General features: G+C 46.9%; 2 protein-coding genes across 8 annotated transcripts in view; one reads left to right on the top strand and one right to left on the bottom strand.

Annotated features, from left to right (window-relative positions):
* Window positions 1–14,340, bottom strand: part of emei (transmembrane protein 161-like emei) — a 56,718-nt gene extending 42,378 nt beyond the window's left edge. For 2 of the 5 annotated variants that reach the window (XM_077628157.1, XM_077628158.1), the window contains exons 1-5: window positions 14,054–14,310; window positions 11,961–12,061; window positions 11,570–11,668; window positions 9,673–9,942; window positions 3,152–3,306 (exon numbers count right to left, since the gene is read on the bottom strand). In XM_077628157.1, the coding sequence (XP_077484283.1) occupies window positions 3,152–3,306; window positions 9,673–9,942; window positions 11,570–11,668; window positions 11,961–12,061; window positions 14,054–14,056 (628 nt within the window). In that variant the 5' untranslated portion in view covers window positions 14,057–14,310. Of the gene's footprint in view, window positions 1–3,151; window positions 3,307–9,672; window positions 9,943–11,569; window positions 11,669–11,960; window positions 12,062–14,053 lie in introns of all 5 variants that reach the window. The other 3 variants (XM_077628156.1, XM_077628155.1, XM_077628159.1) reach the window with 3 other exon arrangements.
* Window positions 14,341–14,502: 162 nt separating this feature from the next.
* LOC144094220 (uncharacterized) overlaps window positions 14,503–20,104 on the top strand; it is a 91,548-nt gene continuing 85,946 nt past the window's right edge. For 2 of the 3 annotated variants that reach the window (XM_077628153.1, XM_077628152.1), the window contains exons 1-2: window positions 15,528–15,693; window positions 19,335–19,414. In XM_077628153.1, the coding sequence (XP_077484279.1) occupies window positions 15,586–15,693; window positions 19,335–19,414 (188 nt within the window). In that variant the 5' untranslated portion in view covers window positions 15,528–15,585. Of the gene's footprint in view, window positions 15,694–19,334; window positions 19,415–20,104 lie in introns of all 3 variants that reach the window. The other variant, XM_077628154.1, reaches the window with a different exon arrangement.

Raw genomic sequence — 20,104 nt, 5'->3', positions numbered from 1 at the left:
TGTGCGAGTCAGCTGACCAGATAGGGCGCATGCCTAGCGCCACCTAGTTTATACAAACATAACTACAGAATACAATACCACAAATAGCTTCTCACTGAGCAACCTACAGCTAGACTCTTGTTAATACGAACCTAATTAATCTGAACTACTGGTTTATTCAAACAGAGGCTTTGGCCCCGCCAGCATCAAGTGTATTAACAGGGCTACCCTTAATTCAAGCTCCACAAATTCCAACAAATTTTCATTTCCCTTTAAGCTCGAATCACAGGGAGTCGATTGTATTCAGAAGCATACAAAGAAACAACTGCATTATACAGTAGAACCCCACTGTCATGTTCCTGGGTGTGCTGCATTTTTGCGAGCCAGTCTCGCCCAACCTCCCACAGAAACCTATGCAATACAAACTCAACTGTTACATCGCGATGTGACAGAGTTTTCGCATGGTGCGTCATAAATATTCACCTCACAAACGCCAGAAAGGTGAGCGCCAGAAAGGTCAACGCCAGAAAGGTGAGCGTGCTCATGACAATAAGTTAGGCAGGCTCCTATCCGAGCACCAGAGAGGGCAGACGATGATTTCAAAACCCGCTGTGCATAACCTTTCATCGTATAAGCCCAACCGAGCTGAAGAGGCTGTTCTGAATTTGGGGTTGAATTTCAGCCTAGGAGCTGCACCGAATAGGAAGAAGTTGGTATGCGCTGTGGAAAATGCGATCAGCCAAGTTGAGAACACTCGCCGCGAAGAGGCCCGCACACGGGTGGTGGGCGTTCTCAACGCCATTCATCGCGGGCCTTCCCGTTCTGCTTTGTCTCGCGAGGAACAATCCGCTATGAAGAGCCTCCGTGACAACAAAGATATTGTAATTTTGCCAGCAGACAAAGGCAACGCGACAGTCCTTTTGGACAAGTCTGACTATGACCGCAAGATACTGTCTCTCCTGGAAGACGGTGACACGTACGTCCGCCTCAAGAAGGACCCTACACTCAAGTTGGAGAGGGAACTACAGAAGCTTCTCGCCGACGTATTTCAGTTCGTCCCGCCGAGCCAAAAACCGCTCTACTACAAGTTACTATGCCACAATGGTTCCGCGCCAGCGTTTTATGGCTTGCCAAAGATACATAAACCAGGAGTTTCAATGCGACCTATCGTGGATTTTACCCGCTCCCCTCTGCACAGCCTCTCCAAATTCTTGCACCGTGTTCTTTCCCCGCTTGTTGGCCATGGGACTTGCCACGTTCGCAACTCATACGACTTTGTTGAGAAGACCCGCAACACCCTGATCGAAGACAGTGAATTGATGGTGTCTTTCGACGTGAAGTCCCTGTTCACGAGTGTACCGACTGACCTTGCTGTCGACGTATGCACCGCTGCGCTCGATAGCGATGCCTCTCTACCGGAAAGATCGCCAATAGAAGCACGGGACCTGCGCCGGCTGCTTGCTTTCTGCCTGAGCAATACCTACTTTGTTTTTAGGGGAAACTACTACAAGCAAGTCCATGGGACCCCCATGGGTGCTTCTGTTTCGGTGACGGCCGCTAACCTCACCATGGAGTCATTGGAGCGACGCGCGTTAACCTCCTTTCACCCTGCCCCCAAGGTCTTCTTCCGTTACATCGACGACTGCTTTTGCATTCTGCACAAGGACGCGGTGAGCCAGTTTCTGACACACCTGAACAGCCAGGAAGACGCCATTCAGTTTACGTTGGAAGAAGAGGTGGACGGCAGTCTGCCTTTTCTGGACGTCCTCGTCTCAAGGAAAGGCCAGAAGTTGTCGTTTAGCGTGTATAGAAAGGCTACACATACAGGCCGCTACCTACATTTCAGTTCCGTCCATCCTGCCGCCCAAAAAAGAGCCGTTGTGAGCAGTTTAATGCAGCGGGCCAAGAAGATATGCACAAACACCACTGACGCCGCTGCGGACGCGTCAAGGGTACGAAAAGATCTCACTAGCTGTGGTTACCCAAGCCATTTCATCAGGTCCACAGAACGACGGCTGTCACGGCCTCGTCATCCGGACGCCCCTCTTCCGCCCAAAAAACGTGCGGCTATTCCTTATGTGCCGAAAACAAGTGAGTGCCTCGCCCGTGTATTACGAGAGTATGACGTGCAAGTTGCCCATGTCCCTGTCAAGAAAATGCGACAACAACTGATGAACGTCAAAGATCAGTTGCCAAAAGAGAAGTTCCCAGGAGTTGTCTACGCCATCCCTTGTGCAGATTGCAACGGTGTTTACATCGGCGAAACCGGAAGTTACAAGAAGCGCCTACAGCAACATGCTCGTGATGTGCAGAAAGAAGATACCCGCAATAACGCCTTGGCAGAGCACGCGGTGACGGCAAATCACAGAATAGATTGGGAAAAAGCAAGAATCATCGAAAAAGAGAAACTGACAACATCACGGCTTCATCTCGAGTCCCTGGTGATACAGACAACGGCTCACACGCTTAATCGTAACGAGGGCAATCTTAACCCGATTTACGCGCGATCTTTACGGCGATTACTATAGCTTTTAAAAAGACGAACCCTCTTGGTGTGTTTCCATTGTGAACAAGGCCCCCGTTCTGGGCGCCGAAACGTCAATACAATTTTTTCGTTTTACTGGTCGGCGTCTCTTTGTTTTGAAAAAATGTTTCCCCTATGCCAGCATTTCGACAGCCTAGGTTAAGAGCCTGTCACTGTCATCAACGTTTTCCTTGTCGCAATTTCTATGCTCCATTTGACAAGGACAGTGTAGCCGGCCTCAATTTCCTCTCCTCTTTTTGGACGTTATGCACATGCGGGACAATTGTGAGAGCCCCTTGCAAATTATAGAGAAACATGTTGCCCTTGCTAGAAGTATAGAAAAAAACAGAAGACAATGTACAATTTTTTACATGCGTTTCCCGGTCACTGTATTTTTTTTCTCTCTGTGGCCCCATTAAAACCATAACACCCTGCGGGGTTCTATACTGTTTGGACACAGCTGCATGCCAGGCTCCTATAACAGCTCAGTATCCCCATGGTACCCAACTCACTGAGTATCCATTCTGCAAGCTGCCGACTTAATGCCCACACTCCGCATTTCTGCACAGTCTGACCTGGTGTTGGCTGCTCCTCCAAGGCAGCCCATTTTCTCTGCAAGTTGAAAAAAAGCTTGCACTGCTCTCTCACCCTCACGGAGACCAAACTCAAGGAAGTCCTCGTCAGCGATGAGCACCACCATGGCGAAGACAAAGAAGGTGAAGCCCGAGACGAGGCAGAGCGAGCGCTCTCCAACGGGCTCCTCACCGCGGAAGTAGAGGGCGGTAAGCGAGAAGAGCACCTTGCTGGGCGCATGTCAAGAACTCCAGCACTCTGAGCACGCTTTGTTCTGAGCAAACCCAAACCTGAAGACAGCTTTAATCATGCACCGAGCTGTCATCACGTGGGTTCTTTCTAAGCATGATTTGTTAGACATCAGAGATTGTTTTTCCAAACTCGCCACATCCACCCTCTCACTAGATTATGCAATGGCAAGCATAACAGAGCCAGCCAATAACTGCAGCACTCAGTTTGGTGACTGCAGCTGATTTTGTAATGTTTTCCGGCAGCGCGGCTTCTTCTTTCCCCAGACTATGACAACCATCAGCCCAAAACTCACAGCAAGTAAAAATGAAAATCTCTGCCACTTTCCTTTCCCCCCCGTCATGCGGCAAAATTCTACTTCCAAAGTGAGATAGAACAACCCTGTCAAGGGCCACACAGTGCCACCAGTTAAGAGGGCTCACCAGATCCAAGGCAACTCAGATGTGAACTGTTTATGTCGATAGATGGCAGCACTTAAATACAATTCCCCTCTGCAGGTAAAATTAACCGCGACACAGAAGTATTAGTTCTTCCACATAAAAAAAGTAGAGTCGAGAACTTTCTGTGGATATGCGGTGAAAGCTGGGGGGCCAAAGGTCAAGAGTTTGCCCCTCTCAAGCCATTAAACGGACACAGAGATTTAGATTTGAAGTTGAAAAACTTTTTCTCGCTGCTATGATTCAAGCTCAGGACTCTGATGACGAAATAGGACAAGAGTGATGTAAAGCGGCGGAAACAGAAATGAGGACTCCACGATTGCTAGCAGCAAGCGCTGCGCTCCTGCCCAGCCATTGCAGATAGGTGTGAGTCACCTTTTGACACACCTTGGGCACACCTTCCCAGCAGCACTTCAAAAGTTTAATACGAACCTGACCGCATTTTCTCAATTGAGGCTGGTGTGTATTCCACCGCCTATTCTGTATTGAGCATATTCTGCCACCGCCACGTGAAATACAAGCCAGGTGATCATGCATGAGTGTGGATGCAGATTCGAAGCTGTGGACTAGGTGAAAAGCTTTTGTGCCGCTACTTAGACCCGTACAAGACTGCTCACTGAATGTGGGAATTTGACTATGAAGTCGTTATTGACAGAACCACTAACATGCGTGCTAACATGCACTCTCTGTTTATTTTGCGTTGTTCATGTTTTAAGGCGTACGCCTTAAGGGAGACCCACATGGAGTGAACCTGCGCTGTGGATTTTGAGCGGCGCGGCGGAACGCCGCTGCACCACCGCCGTGCAGCACCGCAAGCGGCGGAAAACGGCCGGCTGTCGCCAGGACTTCGGTGTTGCTAGAAGCGGCGCGATTCTATATGCTTAGTAAAATGCTGAAAAGAACAGCTTTGCATTTACAAATAAGCTATCCTTTATTCAATGACGACAAAGAGGACGAATTATTCTTTGTGATTCCTTTGTGAACCAAAATAGTTAACCTGTTTGAACCTCCCGTGCTTCCTGATGTCAACCGACGCGTAGTGGCTAAGCCTAGCAACTTCGAAAATCCAGAAGCATTGTGAAAATCTGGTGGGTTTCATTGCTAAAATTTTGTGGTGCGGGCATCTTCAGACAAAGCGAAAGCTTTGTGCGACTTTTGTTTGCCGCGAACGTGAGGCACAGTGTAGCGGTAATGACGAGTTCGTGGTGAAGCAAGAGGCCCTGCTCCCCGCTTTGACAGGCGCGGCCATGTTGTAGAAGCGGGCGGAAGTGAAACGCGGTCGTGCCCTGATTGATCTGCGCTGATAGCCCACATTGGCTGCTTCCGACCAGCGGCTGACCGCCAGGCAAACATATCTAGCCCGGCTTGATTTGTTGGTTCGAAACCCACTGGTAAAAATGGGTACAAGCGTCCCCCGGCTCGGTGCACGGCTTCCTCAGGGGTGTGCGCTTGGAAGAGGCTCCGCAAACCCCGCTGCACCCTACGGGGGCAAAACCAGTTTCGAACACTCAGCCTGCAAACGTGGTTCATGAATCAGATGAGAGATTCAGTTGATCTCCAGGTTTTGCCAGTTCGATGAAGTTGAAAATGCGTTCACTCTACGAGAGTTCAGCAGATGAGAATAAGTCTCAGTCTTCGAAGAGGGTTCGGCATGCTGCGCCGATGACCGGCGGCCGTTCGCCAGTTTTCAGCAAGAAAAACGCTCCTCGTGGGTCACCCTTTACTTGCTCCACTAAGCAAAAACCCGTCTCTCTCTTGCTCCCTCTCTGTGTTAACGCTTGGTGGTACCCATAAAAGATGGTGTCCTCAAGCAACCAGGCAGGTGGTGGTTAAATTAACGATTGGTCACACGAGGTTCCTCAGGAAGAGCAACCTGAACCCCACCGGTGGCGGCACCTGCCATCGCAGGACAGTGGCGCACCGCTTAACTGCTGCCCCACTGTGCCAGGGGTAGTATGAGGACTCACAGGGATCTATGAATGTAAAGTGCAGAATGAACCCACGCAGACGGTCGGTGCATCCGAATGCAACCCAATGTAGCGGGGTAGTGGGGGCCTTCACAAAGCTAGTGCACTGATCAGAAGGGGTGTGGCGGTGGCTACGCAGAGCCGTGCAGTGGTAGAATTGCCAGCTGCATGGCATCATGTTACACAACATCACAGCACACCGCGACTGCACTCATGAAGTAAGCAGGCCGGCTTACGCCTTCTCACACCTAAGCAGTTTTAAACATCCCTTAAGACTGCTTAAGTTGACCTTACTTTTCAGTAAAGCATTCAGCCGATGCTTCTTCAATACGGAAGTAATGCCGCATAACTTTTGTATTGTTTGTTTGTTCATGTTTAAAAACATTGGCACACGGGTATATCACTTTGTTTGTTAGACAAGATGTGACCAGCGTTATTACGAAAGATTGCAGGCACGTGCAACTATTTAGACATTCTTCTGGATTGTTTTAGCTGCTTTTAGTGCCTTATCTCAGAGATTGCTCTTCTTCCCTGACTGCCGAGCATGTTTGTTGCTATGACTGCTGCCGAGTTGTTCAGTTTCTTTACGGGTGCAAGTCAGCCCAATAAAGTTTGTTTCAGTGCCATGTTAATCTGCTTGTCTGTTTTTCGCGGCATTGTCACCACCTCGTAACAATATTTAAATAAATTGCAGTAGGAATAATTCTCTTCATGTCTCCTTCTCTGCTTCTAGTTTCACAATAGCACAAATCAAAGCTGGATAAAAGGATGAGAGGTGCTATTTGCAAAAGCACTGAGAGTGTCCTGTTGCTATACGTGGTGACTTTCAACACAAATTTTGCCATTGCATAAGCAAGTTCTTACTCTTTTGGAACAAAGAGGCTATTACCGATTTATTTCTAGAAATAATAAAAATTGCAATCTACAGAGAAGAAAAGCTGGGTGCTAGCTGCACCACCCATGTGTGCTCTATTTGTACGTAAAAATAGGGCACCTACCCTCAAAGGAGACCCTCCAACCAATGTCTTGACCAACTGTCATGATGTCACGGGTTTGCAAGCGAAAATTCCATACCTCCCCTGGTTACTGGGAAAGTCTCATTACGCGCCCTGCTCCGCAAAGTGTTTCTTTTTATTGCTTTGCATTTATAGCAACCCTTCCGAGCGCTTTTCTAATTCAAATAGGTGATTTTTGGCAGCATGGTGCAAAAGGTGCGACTGACGCGATGCATACCCAAGCGGCTCTAATTCGGAGAAGACAGGCGGCTGGGGAACGCTTGACACTAGCGAAGCTAATTCAGGAGCGAAGCTGGATGATTTTGCCAACCAGGCCACGAGCCTTTGATATCAAGTTGTTTACACCATGGAGAGGTCTATTTTAAGTAATTGGGCTCAGAAAACCGCGGGCTGCTTTCTGCAGAGAGGGTGCACCCACGGCTTACTCGCGTACAGTCACCAGCACCTGCACTGATTAAAACGTGAACATTCTGTGGTAGGTTCTGCCTCCCTGAAGCAGGCCAGTGTCTGCAATCTACGCTACAATTTATTGTACGTGATGACAGCAGCTGACTTTCAAAACCCAGGCCACTACATGCACTTCATGCTACTGCCATAGCACCTTATAGCACAACATTCCTGTGCCTACTGCGTCAACAATACTGCTACCTTGGATGTCTTATCACAACCCTGTAATAGCTAGTCCACTGGCTCTATCAGTTCTTATTAAAAGGCCAACCACTGATCAAAATGTGCCACAATTAAAATGTAAAGATCACGCCTTATATTGCGAGAAATGAACACTCTAATATCTAAGAAACGAGGATTTATAATTTCAATTTGCCATTGAAAATTGCATGAAATGCCACTGCGGTCAAACCCTACCATTATTAATGTAAAGCACCACGTAACCACATCTCAGTAAGATATCAATGATTTGTTTTAAATGCAAACTGTTTTTTTTATTTCAGGAGTATTCCTAAAGTTCCATTAAAGTTGACGCTCTATCCAGTGTGCCCTTCGATGAATAGCAATGCACCCTTTGCATAGCTGGAGATACGCTTTTACTTTTTGCCACCAGATAGTCCTACTATATTTTGCACTTCCTCGATGAAGCAGCCACGATGGTCTACTAAAACCTTCCTCGACAGGGGTATGTCACTGCGCCGTAATAGCTTTGGATGTGGAAACTGAAACGGATGCTACTCTATATAAAAAAAAATTGGCAGTGGCCTAGCTCAGCTATGCCAGGATATGTAGCGAGAGCTACAGTTTCCCCCCTGGTCTAATCGCGTGCTCAGTTATATGACGAGCCTTTACATCCTCCTCTTCACTTGTTTTTGATGATCATGTTGTTGGCATTGCTTCATCTTGATTTTCTTGCGAAGGAACCAAGTGAGTTGCTATGTGCCGCTTGTTATGCTCCGCCTCTTGGCGTCTCCGCTTGGCAAGATCATTCTTCTTTTTGCTCAGGCGTCTCCACCACTCGTTTAGCCTTCTGATGTTCATTCTTTCTCTGCAGAGCGGCCAAGTGCCAGGCAACAACTTCTGAGTCCGAAGAATTGAGCTTCTCTTGATGATACCGCCGCATAGCGGTGGCTGGAGTCTTCTTTTCGTCACCCATACGAAGCGATTGTGATACACCGAGTCGTATCACCTCAGCCTTTATACACGCAGCCGCTCATACGCAGTTTATCCACATGACCCCACACGCGGCCGCGGCCAAGCTCTGACGTCATGCGCCGCGCACCTGCTGCTCCTCTCTGGTTTCGCGCATGCGTACTGCCGGCCTCCTAGTCTCACGGCAAAATGCTCGACTGGGTAACGTAGTGCAGTTCTCGCTACAAAATGTCTAACTACTGTCTGGTGGGTGAGAGTTATATTATTCTGTGGCACATTATTCGTGCCAATGTGCAATCGCTATCATTTTTGCTGATCATGGTTTCCAGCATCGGCCTACATAAAAACGGGCACTCGCACTGGCTGAAAAATTATAGGTAAAAATCATCTACAGCATTTCTGACAAAACTGTTGCTTCCGGAATCAAGCACATTGGACAGCAGGCTTTCCATCCTGGTGAGAAAAATTGAGTGCTTTAAATTTACTGTTCTGTCCCTTTAAAGGCACCAACGAATTTTAAGCACCCAATTTTTTCTGCCACAACAGAAAGCTTGCTGTCCGAGATGCTTTTGCAATGGTTTTGTTAGAAATGCTGTAGAAGATCTTTACCAAGAATTTTTTAATATGTGTATGCACCTGTTCTTATGTACTCCGATGCTGGAAACCATGATCAGTGAGCACAATGGCGACTACATAAGGCGTTCCTAACAGATTTTCGGTTGTCAGTGCAGCTTCGTCCACATCCGTGCGTTTCTTCCTTGCGTCTGGTTCTTCTCTGCTGCCGGTTTTAAGTACAACATACTGAACGTTAATATAAATCTCATCCACCAACCACTATAAGCGCAGCATATATTGAAGTCTATAGACTCAAAGCCGTCATGGCATAATGACGTCACCTCATCAATGAAAATTCCAATGAGCAGTCGCCACTTCATCCAAGAAATGCAACGTAGTGGTTATACCCGCCTGCTGATAACCTGTTTGGCTGTTGCAAATGAAACTGAAACAATGCAGGAAGCAACTGAAATGCTTTACTAGACCTAGGCGCACTCCCCACGGTGATTCATGCATAATGTCTTGCATGCTATTTCAAAAGAGAAAATACACCACTGTAAATTTGGTGTCCATACTCCTTTACTATGCCCAGTTTTGCACTCTAACCTGATATGTAATGCTTTCTACATATTGAACTGCCATACAACTGAGCTTCTGTGCATATATGCTGTATAGTGGTGTTTGTGTAAAAAAATCCAGGATTATCTCCCAGCACCTCCACATCAGCCAGTGATGTTTTTGAAGACATTCAGCGGAGCCATGGAAAAGGATACGTGGCAAAGCCCAGCACCAGCAGGCACCAGACGAGGCTGAGGTTGACTTCCTCACGGCCTGGGAAGAAGTGTGTGTAAGTCTCTGTGAGGGCGTACACGGCAGCTGCGTGAACCGCAAAGTCCATCAGCCACTGGTAGTCGGCATAGAAGCGTAGTTGCAGGGCCTCCCCCGCCGTGATGAGCGCTGGTTCCAACACCACCGGTAGGCTCTTGGGCACCAGGAACTCCTCGTGGTCCCTGCCATCGCGGTTCAGGGAACCGTTGCGGTGCCTACAGGGGTTTCCGAACACAGATCAAGGCGGCAACTCTGAGTTATCTGTTTATCGGTCACTGTGGCAGGTAGCCAGTGCATAAACAAAAAGAAACACCAAGTAGAAAACAAAGCAGTGCTTGCTAAGACCTATCACATCAAGGGGTTGGACAAAATGCAGAAGTGGCAAAAAAAAAAATGCGCAAGCAATCACATGATGTAATGCGACAAATCTGGTTGTACATTTTGCTTTTATATTAACTACCTATTCAATGCCCGTTTGAATCTGATTTCGCCATCACTTTTTGGTTCCTGTGCAGTGTGGGTAGTTGGGCGATGCATTTCTCCCAGTGTGTGCCCCGAGGTGCACCCAGTGCTCCTGGAGGGCAATAGACTACACTGCTACAACAGTACAAGTGCTCGATCTATGTCCGTCAGCAATCATGAAAAGAAGCATGCCCCATGTGCAGTGAGAGTGGTAAAACTAGACTGCCGTACGCTAACATGCTCTCAAAATGCACTCCACGGCTCCATATCCAAAGATCCCAGGCATCACACTTGTGAGCTCAATGCCGACAGCATGGCACTTACAGTACCAGCACTCTGATTACACAACACAGAATGCAAATGGTATGGAGATGTGTGCACAAGAGGGGTTCTGAGGCAGAGGGCTCCGAGAAGCTTCAGCTGGATTCTCTTCAATTCCCAGCTGTAAAATGTCACTCCAGCTAGTTTTTCAGCTGAAAAAGTGCTTTTACAGCTGAAATTTGTATCCCTGACAAAAGTCTGCAGAGTCTCAATTTTCATCTTGGCAGTTCTGTGTGCTTTCAAAACATATACGCACTACTGGATAACCTGCCTGAAGCACTGCTGCATGTCGGGAAACATGCGCTGTTTCTTGGATTTCGCATGCATGTAAAAGCATTAAAAGGATACTCTTGCCATCTTTTCCAGTTTTTCATGAAGTCTTTGCTATCCACCTTGCGTCATGCAGCACAGAGGGCCATTCTTGGTTAACTATCCCGGAGGAAATGCTTTCGCAGGATAGCCGCCTCACCCAAGATAAGAAAAGAGAGCAGTGCTGCATTTAACACTGTCAGCCTGCAACTGCGCATTGCAATGTTTCAGCAATGTTGAGAGAAGACTGACAGTTTCAGAGACAAAAAAATGAAGGCTCCGGCAAACAGCTTTGCCGGGCCATTAACCTGCAATTCCAGTCAGGCATACACATATGCCACATGCTACAGCTGAAGAAAGCCAACAGACACCGAAACCAAGGAAAGCACAGGGGAATGTTTCTATATTTTCTTTCTTCTGCTTTCTAATCAATTATTTTTTAGATATTAATTAATTACACAATTAATTTCCAATTCGTCAAAACCACAAATTAAAAAATAAATAGAAACATCCCCCTGTGCTTTCCAATTGGTTTGGGTGACTGTTGGCTTCCTTCGAATGTATGTGACATAACGAGCCCCTCATTTTTCCCTTGCCCTGTATCTACATACTACAATAGTCTTTTTCTTCATCTTGTTAAAATACTAACAGCAAATTAAAATTCTGTCCTTTAGGGGTCATTAACCCCGCTTGCATGTCCAGCCGTTCGCTGACACGTATACTAACATTGAAGGCAAAGAGAGTGCTTACCTCCACTTCTCCCTTTTGCCTTTTCCTTTGAAAGATTTTCCCGAGATTCCAGCAAGAGACTTCAGTTCTTCATCGGACGGATGGAGATATCGTGTCAATCTGCATGACAGTAATTAAAAGCATGAGGTATCAGCGGCTTTTACAGCTACGCTGACGCTGTGTACAGACCTTTTTAGACCTGGCAAAAAAAAAAAAGGCAAGGTGTGCATGGGAATTATATTATATATATAATTAGTGAAGATTAAGATTAGTCTCAAACTAAGCTCAGACTGATCGCATGCCTCAAGGAGGGTCTGTACAAAAAAATAAAGAACGCGAAAATTCAGCACTCAATCTTTCGAGTCAAACTAATTGGTTGCATGCAAAGACATGACTGGCAAGTACCGCTTACCTTTTGCAGATTATCCACCTTGATATCGAATACTGTGGGGACAGCTTCTGAAGAACGCTGGCCATTATCATGGTAATGACAATCTGGATGCCGAAGAGTGCCTGGAATGAATAAATGAATGAATGAATATAACTTTATTTTCGTTTCCTTGGGTTTAGCGGATTCCGGACGTCTTCACCTTCCGAGTTCCAACCGTCGGTGCCCTCATTCCAGGGCCCCGCTGAACTCTGCCACCTCGCTTGCGTGCCGCACGAGTCCTCTCTGGATCGCCAGCTCGCTGCTGGTGAGCAGGCCCTCCCACTGTTCCGCACTGGGCTTTTCTAGTTTATGGAATGCATAGTTGTGTCTACATTCCCATGTAATATGATATAGCATGGGGGTTGCCCCGCACCACGTGCATTTGTCATTGTATTGTCCTGGATACATCTTATGTAGTGCGTGTAGGTTTGTAAAAGTACCTGTTTGTAATCTTCGTCATCCCACTGCCTCGTGCTGTGTCAGCAACGGGTGTGGTGGAGGATACGTCAGTCTCCTTCCTCTGTGGTAATTTAGTATTTCTGCATATGTGGGTTCTACCGTTGTGGTATGTTCCAGTGACTCCGTTGTGTCTGCTCGGTGGGGCATCTCGCGAGCTGGACTGTCTGCCCTCAGGTTCCCTTCCACTCTGGCGTGTCCTGGTATCCAGAAAATTTTGTGTTGTAATAATGTATCGGGAGGCCCTGCCTGCAGGATGATTTGCAGTGCTCCCTTGTATATTCTTCCCGCCGTGCAGCTTCTGCACACGGCTTTCGAGTCCATCAGAATCGTGAGTGATTTATTTAGTCGGTTCCCTTCAGCTACTGCCAGAGCTACGGCAACTTCTTCCCCCTCAGTTACCGAAAACTTTTTGGTTGTTACACACGTGACCGCCTCTAGGCTCTGGTTGACGACCACTGATGCAACTCTATGTTCTTTGGTGTCCCTGTTCCACGGATACAGGCCTGCATCCGTGTACACCGTGTTTTCTTTGGTAGCTAGGTGTTTTTCTACGTACTCTGCCCTAGCGGCTCGTCTAGCCACGTGCAGGCTTGGGTCCATGTTTCTGGGTAAAGGGCAGACTCTGATGGTTTGTCTGACTTCGTCTGGTATGGTTGCTACTCTGCCTTCTGTTTCTTTACTGCTATAACCTAACCTGCGGAGGAGCGCACAGCCGGTGGTCGACTGCTGGAGTCTGGTTAGTTGCGATCCAGCTTGCGCCTCTCGTAGCTCTTCGAAGGTATTGTGGATGCCCAGCATCAAGAGTTTTTCATTTGATGTATTTCTTGGTAGGCTTAGCGCTGTTTTGAAGGCTTTCCTTATAAGCGTGTCCGCTTGTTCCTTCTCATTCTTTGTCATGTGGTGATACGGCAGGGAATAGGTGATCCAGCTGATTACGAGGCTTTTAATCAGCTTTACTGTATCTCCCTCCTTCATCCCGTGCCTTTTCTGTGAGACTCGGGTGATCATTCTGCTGACTTGCTGTGTTGATTGTTTAAGGAGGCTGAGTGTGTGGCTGCATCTATTGCATCCTTGGATCCACATACCCAGTATTCTTATCATGTTTCGTTCTGGAATGGTCTGTCCTTCCAAACGCACTCTCAATTCTGCCGGCGTTGGCTTCTTTCCGACCCGCAGAATTTCCGATTTCTCGGTTGAGCACGCGAGTCCTCTAGCCCTGACGTATTCCTCCACGCATGTCGCTGCTTTCTGCAATAGTTCTTCTTTTCGGCCAAGTGACCCTTGGTTGACCCAGACAGCGATGTCATCCGCATACATGGCATGCTGGATACCTTCGATCTTGCTCAGCTTGCGTGCGAGGCCGATCATTGCCATGTTGAACAGGACCGGTGAGATCACCGATCCCTGTGGAGTTTTTTTGTTTGGAAACATTTTTTTTTTAGCAGCGTGTTTTAATCCGCTTCAGTACCGAGCACGGATTGTGGTCACATATCAATTCAAGAACTTTCAAGATGTCAAGCAAAAGCATCTCCACAATTGCACTTGGGCATGCAGACATGCTTCTGCCTCGTACAAACTGCACGCAATCACAGTTTGGAATAAATTCAACCACTCACCATGTTTCTCCTGGCAGCCTAGGGTGAGCCGATGCTGACCGCACGCTTTATACGATCATTTGCTGCGATGGGAATCTGCAGCTCAACTGCGAGAAACAGGGCGCTCTGGATGCTACACCGCTCTTTTTCGCCCGATTAAAATTTGCGCTGCTTCAAAAGGACTTTTCAGCAAACGCATTAAAAGGTGAATAATAAGCGTGAAAGTTGAGAACGCACCTACAACCTTCTTTTAGCAGCAGACCGCTTCAGAGCGGTTCGCAACCGCGGCTTCTGAGGTGGGACTATTTAAAAAAACAATTTTTTTATAAAGCAACACATATACGTAGTGTATGTTAGTGGACTTAAAAATTTAAAGCAAAATTAATGATGAAAAATAATTTAGTGCTGGTGCATTTTAGCTGCACATAGCGTAGAGTTTCAGCACAGAGACGATACCGCACCAGTCGAGCGTAGCCCAGTAAATAGCCAAATATTGAGCAGCCGACGCACGCGGTTAGTGCATCCGATCAAAATCTTGACATGCAATGTAGTTTTGTGGACGTATCATCTTAGCTGTTTATTTATCCTTTGTCATGTAGCTGGACACATAAGCGGACATCGACGCGCGAACGCTGTCTACGTTTGCTTGTACGGTCAGAGTAATCGTTTAGAGCTACTACTCCTGCGATCTTCGTCGATACAACATGAGTACCGGCTCCGCGAGGTCGCTGGTTCTAAACTCCTACAAAAGCCTCAACCGTGTCATCCTGCAAGTCTTTCAAGGTGACCCAGACACCATACGGGCAGCGAGGAGCAGGGTGAAAGAAGAGTACCTCAAGAATCTAAGCGAAACTGACTCGAGCAAAATCCAGGAGCTCCTGAAAACGGCCAAAGACGTCGAGCAAGTCCTTCAGACGGATGTGATCAAGGCCGTTAGGAATGAAGCAGGGCACTACGAGGTGCAGCTGAAGCCGCATCACCTGCAGGACAACGCCACTTGCGGTGTCAACGAAACGAAGAATGAGCGTTGACTTGAGGACGTCCTCTGCAGGTGGATGCGCAGTACGTTTGCGTATGTCAACAGCATTGCCATGCTGGCGACTATATGAACGGTCAGATAGCGAAATAATTGTAGGGTTGCGACATCGTTGTCTAGTACAAATACAGAGGCAGCCGCAGCGCATTAGACAGCCAATCCTAACCATGACCTAAGCACCGCAGGTGCACCGAGCGTTTGCTGCAGTTTTCATCGTGTCGTAGTTCTTAGTTCAGTTGAGTGTTTGCAATAATTTCCATCTGCCTAATAAAACGGCACATGTTGACTACACTTTTGTGGCTATTTCTCGCAGTCTTTCTGTATCACACTCTTCCGAAACCGAAACACCACTGAAACACTCTGCCAGCTCGGCAGTAGTAAAAATTCCCATCGCCATTGATATCAATTGTTGTTAACCAATCAGGTGCTTCGTACGATTTTCTCTCCCTCTCCTTTTGTTCATGCTGCGCGTGTTTAAAAAAAGCAAACGGCTGCAAACTGACGTTGCCGCTCATTAATGTGGCATGGTGCGTTGACGGTTGATGTGGTTGGTCAGCGTGACCGAAGGCGACTGACCGCACTTGTCATGCTCAACCGAGGGAAAGAGGCAGTCATCGTGAAATGGGTGCGTGGAATCTTTGCCAACCGTTTTTCTCGTACCAGTGTACTCTTGCCTTCTTTGGAGACTCCGCATCGTTTTTGAATGTGCCCATACTTCACGGCCTAGCTCGTTTTGTGCATACATTATCCGCCGAGGACCGCACACTTGGACGTGAACACGGGCACGAATGAGACGCTGAGGAAAGAAAAAAGATTAGCTCAGGTCATGCTCACGCTGGCCGCTCGCTTTAATTTTTTTTTCCCCAGTGCCGTGCCTTGCTTCGTGGCTCCGTGAAACCGCAGGCAAACCAAAACCAATGACAGGTTGAGCATAACGGCAGTAACCGTACTCCTGAAAGCTTTTGCAATGGGTGTTGTACCGACTTTGTGAAGGCGGAGCGCACAGAGCGCTCACGTTCCGGAGCTTCAAGACACTGACATTGCCGGAGCCATTTAGGAGCAGTTCACCGCACAGCCTCGGGGCATTTCCATCCTAAACTGACCCCGCAGTCGGCAGCTCGGTTGTCTGGCTAGTCATTCCGTAGTCGTGTGCCTGGTGTTCATGCACTATGCTGCGCATGAAGTCTGTTAATCACTACAGCCAGCCTGGACGCCCACTGCCAGTGGCGGAGCTGTATTGCCAAGTCGGTTGACATCGGGGCGCATCGTGTGGGGCTACTTTGTCAAGCCTGGCAAGATGCATTAATTGGTTCGTCACTTGGAATAAATGGCTTTTGAGCCACGAGTTCAGTTTTACATACCACGAGAAGGTTGTTTCATGGCTGGCAACGTGAAGAGATGTTCTGCGAAACAGCTAGGCAGCGAGTGAGATAAACAGGTGTTACAGCCAACGAATTTAGTCATGATGAAAACAGCACTAGAGCTGGTTATATGAATACCGGCCAAATTTTTCAAAACACCTTTATCAAGATTGTTTTCTCAAGTTCCATAATGGATCAATATTATGGGACCTAATCCTTTTGTGCCACAACGCGGTTCTGAAAAATGGTCCCATGATTTTAAACTGGCTATGCCAACTCCACCCTGAAATTGCCACACTTGCACTCGCTAGACATGATGTAATAATCTTACTTAGCATTCTTGGTGGATGGCCCAGGCATGCACGGGTAGCAAAAGGCAATACTGCCCATACCACGAAGGCTTGCTGACCCTGACCTGGGTCCAAGATGTACAGGATGGCAAGATGTGGAGAGAGATGAAAGGCTTTCATAGCCATTGTGTGACTTTCACGATATCTGGGACATCAGAAGCACAAGGGGCGAAGAACCGGGCGATGGTGGCAGGCAAACTTCGCCACAGAGGTATGTCATGAAGGAGCCAGGAAGATTCGTGATACACAGTGCGTAACAGAAACGGTTGTATGTTGCCAGTCCAGCAGTTGGGCCGTGGCCTGTCAATCAGCAATTGCTGACCTATTTCTAGCTGATGTCTTCTACCAAAAACCGTGTAGTTATAGGCGCTTCTGTTTGTATCACTTCTTTAAGCCCGTGTTCTTTATCCACCATATTTTTCACGCTGGTGGTATGCGCTGTCATCTACCCAGAAGGAAGCTCCCTAGCCACCATGAAGCTGTCCTCGCAGCTTTCTATAACTTTTCAAATGTGCTACATGCTCCCGTAGGCGTGTAGTTTGTGCAGTGCCCTGTGAGTGAGTCCTGTTTGTGTGTTTGTCTACTTTTGCGTGCATCATTGCCGGTTGGCTGCTGGAAAATATTTATCAGAGAGCTAAATTTTATTGGCTTGTTCAGTGCTTAATAGTACAGCATGTAAACCTTAACACTGCATTTTTCTTTATGCTGCTTTCTTGCTTCATGTTTAAATAAAAGTTTTAACAGGACCCACATGGATAGTGAGCTAAGAATTCTATTCATACGCTTACATGACAGTAGGCTGAGTATTTGTTGTAGGTGGATACAAAAGGAATTGAAGAGCATGCCAGTGTGGCATGCTTCATCCAGCTCTGTCCAGTGTAGCTGCTCAGTGCAATCTGCAAATTCCTTTGACATGGCTTGCAGGCATACCAATTTTGAGTTGTCTAATCATAGTCTCACCACTAAGCCTGTTCGTGTTCTTGATGGAATGTAAGGAATGGCATACATATTGTTCAGTCGGGCTAGCCTGTTGAAGCAGAAAAGACCACTTTCTCCTTTACTGTTCGTGGCTTGTGCCTTAATTTTGGCACAAATGCTGCTGCCCATTTCTACAAAGCTTTTCGTTTAGTTCGTGGAATGTTTAGCTTTGCTGAACTTGGGACTTAGCAAATTGGCTTGATAAAGGAGACCTGTTATCATTGGCTATGCATGTGACTATCCTTGTTTTTGCAAGTCAGCCTGTGCACATAAACTTGCACTGGTCGCATTTGCCATAAGCTTGAAACTCAAACAAAATTATTAGTGGCTGGAGAGGAAATACAGGCCACGTTTAAATTTAAACAGCAGTCATCATCCGCTGTAGTATTCAGCCTCCCTCAGTTGCGATCTTCTCATTTTACTGCTCAAGGTTCAATTGTGTTTACATTTCAATTGCTCATACACAGCACTTAACACTGTTCCTGTTCCACATGACCTGTTGCCAAGAGGAGATATTTTTGTCATGTTTACATTCCATGAATTTATGCAGTTGTTTGCACTGGGTTTTTAGTCTTGTGAGGTGCTGCGTATTAAACAGGGCTAAACATCACTGCATCTCATTTCACCTAGTCCACTGAGCGCAAGTCACCCTTGTGCCATAAACCTCAATTAACTGACAAGCCATGAGAAGATTGTAATTAAAACCCTTTTAATGCTTTTAATTGCAATCCTAGTATGCCTGCAGGCTGCGAAAAGGTTAATGGGACTGACAACTGACCAGAGTGGACCCTGAGATTGTGGGGCAAATGAAAAGATCGTGTCGTTTTCTCAAGCACTGCAATTTCGAAAGAACAAAAATCCATCACTTTAATTGCCCATTGAGAATCTCATAGAACAAGCTGATGCGACATCTTGCAGTGAAACCCTGCCATTTTCGGTGTAACCCACCAAGTGATTACATCTATGCAAAATATTACTTGCAAGTTAAGTGTGTTGTTTTTTTCTTTCATAAGTGTTCTTCGTATTTTATTACAGTTTACTCTCTCGAGTGCACACTTCAGTGAAAATTAATGCTCCCTACGCATTGCTAATGAAGTGCTTTGAGCTTTTGCCACTAGATTGCACCACAGTATGATGCATTTCAGTAAAACGGAAAGTTGAGCTAGTCGGCATTAGTTCTACATGTTTCGAGTGCAAATATATGATGACTGAGAAAGGACGACATACGTGCTACTAGAGGCAACTGTGGGCTTTAACATGGGAACAAATAAATTTATATGCTATGTGCGATAGAAGGCCAGAACTGTCAAGAACAGTAGAGATGCACATCTAAATATCTGTTGCTTGCAGTGACAAGGAAGGATTTTTCTCATGTGTTTCCTCGTTTTTGCTGTTCAGCAATGCTTCGACTAATTTTGCCAGAGATGGTCCCAGCAGGGATGCAAACTAGTCCGTATTTTTTCAATGAAGTCAGGCAAGTGGTTGAAAAGTTCACTCTCCAAGGTAGTGTCCCCTCTTAATGGGCCAAATGCTCTCAAGTGCTTGTTTGATCTTCCCGTTTCCTCTTCACCCCACAGCTGGCCTGCTACCACATCAAGGTGCAGGCCGTCTCGGACTTGCAGGATGGCCTGCAGCTCCTTCACCTGCTCTCCTTCCTGTGAGTGGTGCATAGCTAGCCCTGACTCCTGCATAACAAGCCTCTGTTAAACAGGGTACTGGGCTATTCGGCTCATGTCATTCAGAGGTGGTATAATTCAATTCATTCCTTCAGTTAATTTGCCCTTGAATGACATGAATCTACTAGCCCAATCATGACTGTCCCGTCTGTTTTCTGTCCAGGCTCTCTTTTGTGCGGTAAATTTAGCACCTTTGAATGGCATAACTGGTGTGCCACTGCAACAATAGTCTTCCCCACTCTATATCTCAGCTGAAGCATGGCTGAACTTTGACCATGCATTGTCTGTACAATGCCAGACTAAAAACAATGCAGTGGCTGTGGTCGATTTCTGAATATTACGTAGCAGGAAAGCTGGTGCGACTGTCTGTGCGAGTTTAAAAGAGCACTTCAAGACAAGGCTTCGTGTTTGGCTTGCCTAGCTTTGGGCCAAAAGTGTGGATTGTACCTTGATGTTGGTAGTTGCGCTGCGAGGCTCTCCTCTGTATGCAGAGGGAGTTATTTCAATAGAGCATTTTTTGCTTCAGCAGATCTAATGCAAATGAAAGTTCGGTGTTAGGCTGGTGTGGAAACTTTCACAGCATTTCTTCGAGGTTTGCCTCGAGAAGAGTCGTATTTTTATGGCTGAGTCCATGTTTTATGCCCTACAACAGCCAAGTAAGAAACCTAGTC

The sequence above is a fragment of the Amblyomma americanum genome, chromosome 6 (genome assembly GCF_052857255.1).
Source record: "Amblyomma americanum isolate KBUSLIRL-KWMA chromosome 6, ASM5285725v1, whole genome shotgun sequence".
NCBI lineage: Eukaryota > Metazoa > Arthropoda > Arachnida > Ixodida > Ixodidae > Amblyomma > Amblyomma americanum.
This window is presented reverse-complemented; position numbering and strand designations above follow the sequence as displayed.